General features: G+C 45.9%; 1 protein-coding gene and 1 non-coding gene across 3 annotated transcripts in view; both read right to left on the reverse strand.

Annotated features, from left to right (window-relative positions):
- Positions 1-67: 67 nt before the first annotated feature.
- The window catches only part of ABRAXAS1 (abraxas 1, BRCA1 A complex subunit), a 79,011-nt gene continuing 66,813 nt past the window's right edge, over positions 68-12,265 (reverse strand). For both annotated transcript variants that reach the window (XM_063919750.1, XM_063919754.1), the window contains exon 9: positions 68-654. In XM_063919750.1, the coding sequence (XP_063775820.1) occupies positions 257-654 (398 nt within the window). In that variant the 3' untranslated portion in view covers positions 68-256. The remainder of the gene's footprint in view (positions 655-12,265) is intronic.
- On the reverse strand, positions 4,208-4,323 carry LOC134932329 (U5 spliceosomal RNA). The gene has a single exon (XR_010179309.1). It is a non-coding gene; the product is annotated as a U5 spliceosomal RNA (small nuclear RNA).

Below are 12,265 nucleotides of genomic sequence, written 5' to 3' on the forward strand. Positions count from 1 at the left end.
ACCATTCTTAACCATTAAATGTAAGTATCTGTTAAACTGAATTCTGAAGCTCTTGAATGAAGGGTGATAGTTTTGATTGTTTTTATTCCAATAAAATAAATACAAATCTGACAGATAAAACAGAATACAAGTTAAAAGAAATAGGACCTGTTCTCTTGGCCCTAACCACATCATATACTCCACTTTCCCACTCACACAGTCAAACAATATTCAAACTAGGGCAGGAGAAACATGTAAAACGTGTCCAGACTGATTATTAAAATGTTGGCGATTGTGAACCCGTGTAGTCCATTTGTAAACGCTCTGAATCCTCCTCTGTTTCTGTGCCACTAGTGAACAGTACTCTGTCACTGCTGTTGCTCTGTTGTGTGGCAGCTCTGGTCTTCATAAGCAGCAAATTGGATTTATTTTTTAGTGGAGGTCTCTTTCGCTTTCCAGCTTTCCTGGTACCAGCTTCTGGGAGGTCACATTGTTGAATCATTAAAGTAAGTTTATTTACCTCGCTGAGGGTATGATTGTCATCACAGTTGTGAGGTACTGGCTCGCCAGTTAGAGAAAGGTGACACGATTGTAGATGAGCTGAACCAGGGAAGAAGTGACGCATAGCCTTGCACAAGAAAACATTTTCTTCTGGGTTTGCAGGTTTCTTCTCACCTTAAAATATTACAATAGAATTAGTGTTTGTAGGGTATTGGGCCACACATCTTATTTGTTAATACAATATTGGTTCAAACTAGAGAACTGGCAGCAATGAGGACTAACAACCTAAAAAACTTTCTCTAACGTCCTAGTGGATGCTGGGGACTCCGTAAGGACCATGGGGAACAGACGGGCTCCGCAGGAGACATGGGCACTTTAAGAAAGAATTTAGATTCTGGTGTGCTCTGGCTCCTCCCTCTATGTCCCTCCTCCAGACCTCAGTTTGAATCTGTGCCCGGACGAGCTGGGTGCTGTTTAGTGAGCTCTCCTAAGCTTGCTATAAGAAAGTATTTTGTTAGGTTTTTTTATTTTCAGGGAGCTCTGCTGGCAACAGACTCCCTGCATCGTGGGACTGTGGGGAGAGAAGCAGCCCTACTCTCTGCAGATAGGTCCTGCTTCTTAGGCTACTGGACACCATTAGCTCCAGAGGGATCGTACACAGGATCTCACTCTTTGTCGTCCGATCCCGGAGCCACGCCGCCGTCCCCCTCGCAGAGTCGGAAGACAGAAGCCGGGTGAAAGAAGCAAGAAGACTTCGAAATCGGCGGCAGAAGACTCCAGTCTTTACATGAGGTAGCGCACAGCACTGCAGCTGTGCGCCATTGCTCCCACACTACACCCACATACTCCAGTCACTGTAAGGGTGCAGGGCGCAGGGGGGGGTGCCCTGGGCAGCAATTAGAGACCGCTTTGGCAAAAGTTGGGCACTGTATATATGTATGAGCCCCCGCCAAAATTGTACATGAAAGCGGGACAGAAGCCCGCCGTCGAGGGGGCGGGGCTTCTTCCTCAGCACTCACCAGCGCCATGTTTTTTCTCCACAGCACCGCTGAGAGGAAGCACCCCAGCCTCTCCCCTGCAGTTACACGGTAGAAGAGGGTAAAAAGAGAGGGGGGGCACATAATTAGGCGCAAAAATCAATATAAACAGCAGTTACTGTGTTATTCCTGGGTTAATAGCGCTGGAGTGTGTGCTGGCATACTCTCTCTCTGTCTCTCCAAAGGGCCTTATGGGGGAATTGTCTTCAGATGAGCATTCCCTGAGTGTGTGGTGTGTCGGTACGTGTGTGTCGACATGTCTGAGGTAAATGGCTCCCCTAAGGAGGAGATGGAGCAAATGTGTGTGTGAGAGGGTGTCTCCGTCGACAAAACCTGTTTGGATATGTGTAAGTGCTAAGGTGAATTTATTGCACAGAAGATTAGAGAACAGACAGGAAATCTACCCATGTCTGTCCCTATGTCGCAGAGACCTTCAGAGTCTCTCAATGCTCACTATCCAAAATAATAGACACTGATATCGACACGGAGTCTGACTCCAGTGTCGACTACGATAATGCAAAGTTATAGCCAAAATGGCAGAAAAATAGGATTTTGGTACTTACCAGGTAAATCCTTTTCTTTGAATCCATAGGGGGCACTGGAGTACTCTTGGGATATGGACGGGCGGAGCCGAACAAAGGCACTGAATATTCAAATTTAGGACTCTCCCCCCCCTCCATATCCCCAAGTACCTCAGTGTACTTTGCCAGTGTTTTTTACTGAGCGAACAGGATATAGAGAGGTTGACAATGGAGAATCCCTATAACATAACGGACAACCACAAAGTTGATCCGTAACCTTATTGTCAACTAAACAGTTGACACCTTAACCGATAGAACTTTATAATTTGAGCCAATTGGTGAAAATGTGTTACCCTAAGCTCCTTCGAGCTTAATACCATCCAAGTTAAATTTGTTCACTAAGCTCCCTTGAGCTTACAACAACCCAGGTAAAACTGCTCTGGGTGGGCGTCCAGTGCCCCCTATGGATTCAAAGAAAAGGATTTACCTGGTAAGTACCAAAATCCTATTTTCTTTATCATCCACTAGGGGTCACTGGAGTACTCTTGGGACGTACCAAAGCTTCCCTCGTGGGCGGGAGAGCTGTTTGATACTTGTAACAGTAGGCAGCCAAAGCTAAATGCTGATGGCGCCACCATTCATAACGTGTAAACGTGCACAAACGTGGTGCACTAAAGGCTATGTAGCCGCGTCGTAAACGCTCCACGACCCGCTGGGTGTGACATTCCCACAGAACCTGTGGGATGCTATTACTGACGTAGGCGATTGTAACTTAGCCTTAAGTAAGCCTGACTTGTAGTCATTATTATCCAACTGGATAAAATCTGCTGAGAAACTGGCTAACCCCAGTTTGCAGTATCATATAGAACAAACAACGTATTCATATCACGTACTACATATATAAACGCGTAACGCGTGTACCACATTCAGAATTTTAGAATGTGCTGTCCCCACAGGAACCACTATTGGTATATTGATGTGAAGAATACGAAAGCGGATTTTGTCGGAAGATCTGCTTTGTAATGAGAAAACTCAAATACGGTGGCTTGGAATACAAGGCACCCAAATATGAAAACAAAATCCTTGCCGAAGCACCCTTGGCGAAGCCAAGGCTAGAAGAAAAATGTTTTCCAAAGTGAGAACTTAATACCCATTTGTTGTACGGGTTCAAAAATATGAAACTTAATTCCCATTTGTTGAAAGGATTCCAAAATATGAAAACTAAGAAATCTGTACCCAACCTCAAATCGCCTGGCGCTGTAGGTGGGATAAATAGAGTCTGAACTTTGGTGACACCTTGTAGAAAGATGTTTACAGACGTAAATAGAGGCAAACGCTTTGAAAATAAGTTTACCACACAGATACCTGCACTCTTAGTGCAGATGAACGCAGTTTTCCATCCCATCCCGTTTAACAGAATACGGGTACTTGAAGTATGATGTTGGAAACTTCCGAGGTTTACAACCTATGTAAGCACACGAAATTTTTTAATTATGAGCTGCCTTAAGCGGCTTACTATTTCGTAACATGGTTGGTATAACCGATACTGTAATTCTCTATTTTTTAAGAGAGAGGTCTGAACTCTCACCCCGTCAACCGCAGCTGCGGTACATAGATAATAGGTACATAGGTAACTATGGGTAAAAGAACGTTCCGTGATGTAACAGGTTGGCCGTATTATGAGCGGGGCAAGATCGTGTGCAAGTATTACTTGAAAATTCGAGAAGCAAACTTCTCCGAAACCCATGAGATACCACCAGTATGACTGTGACGAACTGTCTTCTGATCCGTTTTGGCAACGAAGAGAGAAGCGGAAAATGGTGGAGCCAGATACACGATGCTGAATGACCCCATGAATGTGATGTACATATACTGAGCTTTTGTAATTGTGGCGAGATGCCATTATGTATACTTGGGGTAACCGCCTTCTGTGGACTCACATATGAAACACCTCTGGATTTAATGTCCAGTTTTCAAGATCCAAACCCTGACGGGTGAGATCTTTTGTCTAACAAATGTCCACTCACGGATTGATGTCTTGACATTTTCACATAATGGCGTTCTGAGCCATTGAAGATTTGAGTTACCTGCCGCATTGCCATGCGGCTTCTTGGTTTTCACTGGTTGTTGTGTATGCAACTGCCGTTGCTTTGTTTGACTGCTTAAGGGCAGCGTGAGCTAGGCATGAAAAAACAAAATTACATGAAACTCACGGTTGTTCCTGTCTACAGAAATCTTTAGTAAAAAGCGAAAGATTTATTCGTTCTGAAGAGAACCCAGAGTCTATCCCTGGACAGACTGAAAACGAATTATTTATTGCATTGTAAAATGCACAGAGTTCTAGGACATTTATCTATTGCATTGTAAAATGCACAGAGTTCTAGGACATTTATTGACAGCAATCTGTCGTGTTTTAGAACCTTTGCGTTGATTTTAACTACAAATCCTGACTCTCTGTGACTGTCGTCCAGAGTATACGCACCCTTGTCCCTCTGTGAGAAACGCGATTGAAAACACATCTTTATTCTTAATAAGTGAATACACCAATGTACCGCTAATGTGCGTGTACCTTTGTTCTTGCTGGTGTAGTAGGTAAAAGTCTTTGATTTACCGTATTTATAATCTTACCTAGGAATTGACATCGTTTAGACCGACTTAGATGTGATTGTTTTCGAACTTAATCTGCTACCGCAGTATACCTTAGTAGCGCAAGATAGAGGAACTTTGTTGATACATAGTTCTTATGTGAGATGAGCGATTATTCCAACATCACTTTGGTAAATACCGGCAGCGATAAGCAACGGTATAAATGAAATGGTTAATGGTTGTGGCGATTTGCAAACGCTAGAACCTGTGATGAAGAAACCGGACTGGGTAAATACGCATTGTGAAGATCAAATGCAATTATACAATTTTGTGGCTGCAATAAGCAAAAACTAACTGCAGAAAATCCATTTTCATTTTCTAACTGTAGTAAATGACTTGCTGATTGATATTGCAACGGAGCTGTTTGATTTTGCTCAAACAGACGGGAATAAGTCATTTTGACTCTGTTGGCGTACTATTGACTGGTTTATAACCCAGCCAAGACTAAATGACAACCTGCCAAACCGTTCGCCAGAAGCAGTTTTGTACTCTAAGCTGTAAATAGCTGAGACATATATGAGTTGAAGTCATGAAACCTCGCAAATGTAACGTGAAAAGACGCACTTCCACAAATGTAAAAGAGGTCATCAAACCACTGGCTTGCTGACTGTAACGTCCTGTCGTTACAAGACGTGACTGATGTTTATAAAAGAATAAAACGCTGTTACAAGTATATTGTATGCGCTAATGTAGAATATCGTAAAGGGATAAAATGTCGTTACACATATATCCAATTTAGGAGCAAACAAGCTCTGGGCTTGTCGCGCTTAACTAGCGACAATTTGAAAATAACCGGCGTTAGCAAAAGCTTTACAGATATACTCTGCAGCTTCTTTTAACCGTGATCGGCATGGTTCCATAGATAGATTCTAGTGACCCAAATGTATCTGTGGTTTTTATAATGTTTGACAGAAACGCATATACCAATGGCGGATCGCGTCCTTTTGGAAACTATTATGTATGGTTGTCTAAAACCCCGCACTATCTGAGTGCTGGACTAATGTACCCTGCTCACTTGTAGTTATCGGTGTGAGATTTGACATAGAATCGTGCATTAAATTATAAGACTAGTGAAATAAACACTCTGGTACCCAAAGGAAAATTGTCACTTTGGAAAGATTGTCTTTTGTTAGCGCTGGCGGAGTTATTCTGAGACTCCGATTACCGCTGTTTTAATTTGAATTGCCAATGTTAACATTTTTAGTCTGCACTAGAGCCTTATTCGCTATGTAGACAGACATCATAATAGGCAACAGACAGACACTTGCACGATTATTATATGGCATATATATCTATATATATATGTTATTGCTGAACAGCATATTTATTAGGAAACCAAAGTCTTTATGTGAAAAGCAGTTCACATGGGCATGAAACCCGAACCAAATTCCTACTAACACCCCTGCGCCTTCTGGTGGCTTAAAGATGTAGGGCAGGAATGTTCCAGAATTATCTTGAACTAATAAAAAAAAAAAATTCCCACTAACACCCCTGCGCCTCCTTGTGGAGTAGAGGTGTATGGTCTGGAATTATAACTGGAAAACCAGCAATGATTAAAATGGCCGTCATGCCATGCTTTCCCAGTTTTAATATAGGCTTAATAGCCTATTATACAGTTATTATGCTTAATAGCCTATTATACATAGGATACAGTAAAATATATGTATTCAAATAATATGAGCACTGCCTGCAGTGTATTTATGCAACTGTAACCAAAAATAACAGAAAACATGGTTAAACGTGTAATAGGTTATGCCACTGATAACCTATTGCCAGCCAAAGCCTCATATATATATTATATATATATACAAAGTGTTTACACCTATAATCACAGTTCATACTGATATTATTGCCAGCAAAAGCTTCATTATATTTATATATATAAAACGTGCTGAAACATCACAGTACACAGTGTACATTGTTTAACGTGCTGCGCTGCTTGTGTATTTTGAACCCATGCAGCCTTTGCTGCTGCTATGGGTATTATTCCCCCCCCCCCTGCATCCCTTACCTGCAGCGTACGGAGATCGGGAGCAGGGAGAGCAGGAGAGCCTGATCTAGCGCCGGGGAGCCGTCCGGCAGCTGCTTCCTACAGCAGTACACAGTCTCCCTGTGTCTGCGGTGTGTCTTTGGAAAAGTGGCCTGCGTCCTTTAGTGACGTGCGGCCACTGTCTCGGCGGCGTGTAGCGGTGCCGGGCCATGAAAGCAGTGAGAGCGGCCGGCGTCTGAGTGACGTGCGGCCGCTCTCTTAGTTGAGCTCCCGGAGAATGTCGGCGGCGTGTAACGGTGCCGCAGCAGAGCAGTGAGAGCGGCCGGCGTCTGAGTGACGTGCGGCCGCTCTACTTAGTTCAGCCCAGGAGAATGGCGGTAGCGTCTAGCGGTGCCGTGCCCTCAGAGCAGTGAGAGCGGCCGGCGTCTGAGTGACGTGCGGCCGCTCTCTTAGTACAGCGCACGGAGATTCTCGTACCGGGCCATCAGCGCAGTGAGAGCGGCCAACGTCTGAGTGACGTGCGGCCGCTCTGCGCATCGTCAGCAAGACCTTCAGCGGCGTGTAGTTCTACAGTATAACACTCACGTGCTCAGCGGCTATGTCATTTCTACAGCATAACACACACACAGCAGGGCGGCAGCGTGAGCTGACCGCCCTGACACTCATACCTTGTGCCGCCTTCTCTTCTCTCTGCAAGCTCCGTTTCAGCCTCATCTTGGCTGTGACGGAGCTTCTGTAAGTGTAAGCTCCTTCCAGCTCTTTGTCTTATCCTGGCTGTAACGGATCTTCTTTCTGTAAGCTCCGTTCAGTTTAAAGGAGACAATGGCTGCCTGTGGCTGTGAGGGTGCTCTTTGTGAGGACCGACACGCCATGCGCTTGCCTATAGCGCCTGTGGCTGTGAGGGTGCTCTTTGTGAGGACCGACACGCCATCCGCTGCCTTGCAGCGACACCATCCCGGACCCATGTTTTTCCATAAACTGAGACGGGCAGTGTAAAAATTAAAAATAAAAATAAAAATAAAAATCTGAAAAGTGGCCATTGCCACAAGCCGATGTTCATCTGTGAGCACCGAAAAAACACTGACAAAGTACACTGAGGTACTTGGGGATATGGAGGGGGGGGGAGAGTCCTAAATTTGAATATTCAGTGCCTTTGTTCGGCTCCGCCCGTCCATATCCCAAGAGTACTCCAGTGACCCCTAGTGGATGATAAAGAAAGTATTCAATATATGATTATTGTAATAAAAGATGATTTGCATATCACTGATGACTCATCTGTCCCTGACACAAGGGTACACGTTTAAGGGGAAGAAAGCCGAGGTAAATTTCCCTCCTCTCATGATGAAAAAGAGCGGGAATCTCCAGACAAGAGACTGCAGTTTCCCACAAAGAATTCTCAGGGAGTATCCTTTCCCCACTAGGGCCAGGATACGATGGGAATCTTCCCCTAGGGTGTCACGTTTGCCCAAAAGGTAGCCCTGACGTAACAGCTATTCTCAGGGATCCTGCAGATAGCGTGCACATTCTGGTACACTACTCAGACCGGCGATTGTGTCGGCATGGGTTTATAGCGCTGTGGCAGCGTGGACAGGTACCTTATCAGCAGAGATTGAGACCCTAGTATGTATGTATATATAGAGATATATATATATATACCGTATTTTTCGGACCATAAGACGCACCTGACCATAAGACGCACCTAGTTTTTAGAGGAGGAAAACAGGAAAAAAAATATTCTGAACCAAATAGTGTAATAAGCTTACAATCTATACTGTAGACACAGACATCAGCTTTACAGGCCATTTACATGGAATACGGTACACAGATTTTTCTGGGACAGTGTGTGACAGAGGCAGCCACACAAGCACAGCCATAGTCACAGTACAGAGCAGACGAGAACCTTTTTACCTCACAACATACAGATGATGGCGAAGCAGCAGCAGCAATACTTTGGACGAGGGGAGGGAGCGGGGGAGCCACGTGATGCCGCCTCTTGTATGACGGCAAAGCAGCAGCAGCAGCAGACAGGACCCGCCGCTACCCGCACTCGTAACTGCTGCCTCTCCCACCCAGCGCATTGAGAGCGCTCCATAAGGTTTTTACTCCTGCTCTGTTATTCGGACCATAAGACGCATATTCGGACCATAAGACGCATGTACTTTCCCCCCCCCACATTTTTGGGGAGAAAAAGTGCGTCTTATGGTCCGAAAAATACGGTATATATCAAAGATGCTGTATTAAGAGATAGATATATATATATATATATATATAAAACATGCCCAAAGAGACATGAGTCTACTGGGTCCTAGAGTCAAAGCTATGTCGATTTCTGCTTGACGTGTCCTGTAGAATATGCAATGGACAGATGATGCCAACTTAAGAGGCATATGGAAGGCTGGGGATTGTGTGGAGAAGGGATCTCGGACCTGGTCTCCACAGCTATAGCTGGTAATTCTGATATTTTGCCTTATATTCCTGCACAGCCTAGGAAAGCACGACATTATCAAATGCAGCCTTTCGAACAAAGAAACAAGAAAGTCTGAGGTGCGTCCTTTCTTGGCAGAGGAAAGAAGCTGCACAACACAGCTAGTTCCCAGGAACAGAAGTCCTCCCCGGCCTCTACAAAATCCACCGCATGTCGCTGGGGCTCCACAGGCGGAGCTAGGCCCGGTGGGGGTACGCCTTCGTAAGTTCAGCCACAAGTGGGTTCACCCCCTGTTAGATCCCTGGGCAATAGATATTGTGTCTCAGGGATACAAGCTGGACTTTGAGGAGATAACCCCCTCACCGACGGCCCTGCCGGCTTCCCCCGTTTGGTCTCTCCACGGCCCCGAGAATATTCACCAAGGTAATGGCGGAAATTATGGTGCTCCTGCGGAAGCAAGGTGTCACTATTATCATGTACTTGGACAATCTCCTCATAAAAGCGAGATCAAGAAAGCAGTTGCTGAACAGCGTATCACTTTCTCTGGAAGTGTGACGGCAACACGGCTGGATTCTATATATTCCAAAGTCGCAGTTGGTTCCTACAGCTCATCTGACTCTCCTAGGCATGATCCTAGACACAGACCAGAAAAGGGTTTATCTCCCGATAGAGAGAGCTCAGGAGCTCATTACACTGGTCAGGAATCTATTAAAACCAAAACAGGTGTCAGTGCATCACTACACTCGAGTCCTGGGAAGGATGGTGGCTTCATACGAGGCCATTCCCTTCGGCAGGTTCCATGCGAGGACCTTTCAATGAGACTTACTGGACAAGTAAGGAAAAATTACTTCACAGAAAGGGTAGTGGATAAGTGGAATAGCCTCCCATCAGAGGTGGTAGAGGCTAAGACTGTAGGGCAATTTAAACATGCTTGGGACAGGCATATGAATATCCTTACAAAGAATTAAGGTTAAAAAAGGGTTGAGATTGCCTAAAGGATAAAATAAAAAAGGGGCAGACTAGATGGGCCAAGTGGTTCTTATCTGCCGTCAAATTCTATGTTTCTATGTGGTCCGGATCACATCTTCAGATGCATTGGTTAATCACCCTATCCCCCAGGGCCAGGGTGTCTCTACTGTGGTGGTTGCAGAGTGCTCACCTTCTCGAAGGTCGCAGATTCGGCATTCAGGACTGGGTCCTGGTGACCACGGATGCAAGCCTCCGAGGGTGGGGGGCAGTCACACAGGGAAGAAATTTCCAACAACATCCTGGAACTAAGGGCCATATACAACGCCCTACGTCAAGCGGAGTCCCTGCTTCACGACCAACCGGTTCTGCTTCAGTCAGACAACATCACCGCAGTGGCTCATATAAACCGCCAAGGCGGCACAAGGAGCAGGGTGGCGATGGTAGAAGCCACCAGAATTCTTCGCTGGGCGGAGAATCACGTAAGCGCACTGTCAGCAGTGTTCATTCCGGGAGTGGACAATTGGGAAGCAGACTTCCTCAGCAGGCACGACCTCCACCCGGGAGAGTGGGGACTTCATCAAGAAGTCTTCGCGCAGATTGCAAGTCGGTGGGAACTGCCATAGGTGGACATGATGGCATCCCACCTCAACAAAAAGCTGCAGAGATATTGCGCCAGGTTAAGAGACCCTCAGGCGACAGCTGTGGACGCACTGGTGACACCGTGGGTGTTCCAGCCTGTCTATGTATTTCCTCCTCTCCCTCTCATACCCAAGGTGTTGAGAATCATAAGAAAAAGAGGAGTGAGAACAATACTCATTGTTCCGGATTGGCCAAGAAGGACTTGGTATCCAGATCTGCAAGAAATGCTCACAGAGGACCCGTGGCCTCTGCCTCTAAGACAGGACTTGTGCAACAGGGGCCCTGTCTGTTCCAAGACTTATCGCGGCTGTGTTTGATGGCATGGCGGTTGAACGCCGGATCCTAGCAGAAAAAGGCATTCCGGATGAGGTCATTCCTACGCTGATAGAGGCTAGGAAGGATGTGACGGCTCAACATTATCACCGTATATGGCGAAAATATGTGGCTTGGTTTGAGGCCAGGAATGCCCCTACGGAGGAATTCCAGCTGGGCCGTTTCCTTCACTTCCTACAGTCGGGAGTGACTTTGGGCCTTAAATTGGGTTCCATTAAGGTTCAGATTTCGGCCTTATCCATTGTCTTTCAAAAGGAACTGACTTCTCTGCCTGAAGTTCAGACGTTTGTAAAGGGAGTGCTGCATATTCAGCCCCCTTTTGTGCCTCCAGTGGCACCTTGGGATCTTAACGTGGTGTTGAGTTTCCTGAAATCACACTGGTTTGAACCACTCAAAACGGTGGAAGTAAAATATCTCACGTGGAAGGTGGTCATGGTATTAGCCTTGGCTTCGGCTAGGCGTGTGTCAAAATTGGCAGCTTTTTCACATAAAAGCCCTTATCTGGTTTTCCATGCGGATAGAGCAGAATTGCGGACCCGCCCACAATTTCTGCCGAAAGTGGTTTCATCCTTTCATATAAACCAACCTATTGTGGTGCCTGTGGCTACTACGGACTTGGAGGATTCCGAGTCACTGGATGTGGTCAGGGCTTTGAAGGTTTATGTAGCCAGAACGGCTAAGGTCAGGAAAACAGAATCTTTGTTTATCCTGTATGCTTCCAACAAGCTTGGGGCGCCTGCTTCAAAGCAAACTATTGCTCGCTGGATCTGTAACACGATTCAGCAGGCTCATTCTGCGGCTGGGTTGCCGCTGCCTAAATCAGTTAAGGCCCATTCCTCAAGGAAGGTGGGCTCTTCTTGGGCGGCTGCCCGAGGGGTCTCGGCATTACAGCTTTGCCGAGCGGCTACTTGGTCAGGTTCAAACACCTTTGCAAAGTTCTACAAGTTTGATACCCTGGCTGAGGAGGACCTTGTGTTTGCTCATTCGGTGCTGCAGTCATCCGCACTCTCCCGCCCGTTTGGGAGCTTTGGTATAATCCCCATGGTCCTTACGGGGTCCCCAGGATCCACTAGGACGTTAGAGAAAATAAGATTTTATTTACCTGTAAATCTATTTCTCGTAGTCCGTAGTGGATGCTGGGCGCCCGTCCCAAGTGCGGACTTCTTCTGCAATGCTTGTATATAGTTATTGCTTAAATAAGGGTTATGTTATAGTTGCATCAGAG

Source organism: Pseudophryne corroboree, chromosome 1 (genome assembly GCF_028390025.1).
Source record: "Pseudophryne corroboree isolate aPseCor3 chromosome 1, aPseCor3.hap2, whole genome shotgun sequence".
Taxonomy (NCBI): Eukaryota; Metazoa; Chordata; class Amphibia; order Anura; family Myobatrachidae; genus Pseudophryne; species Pseudophryne corroboree.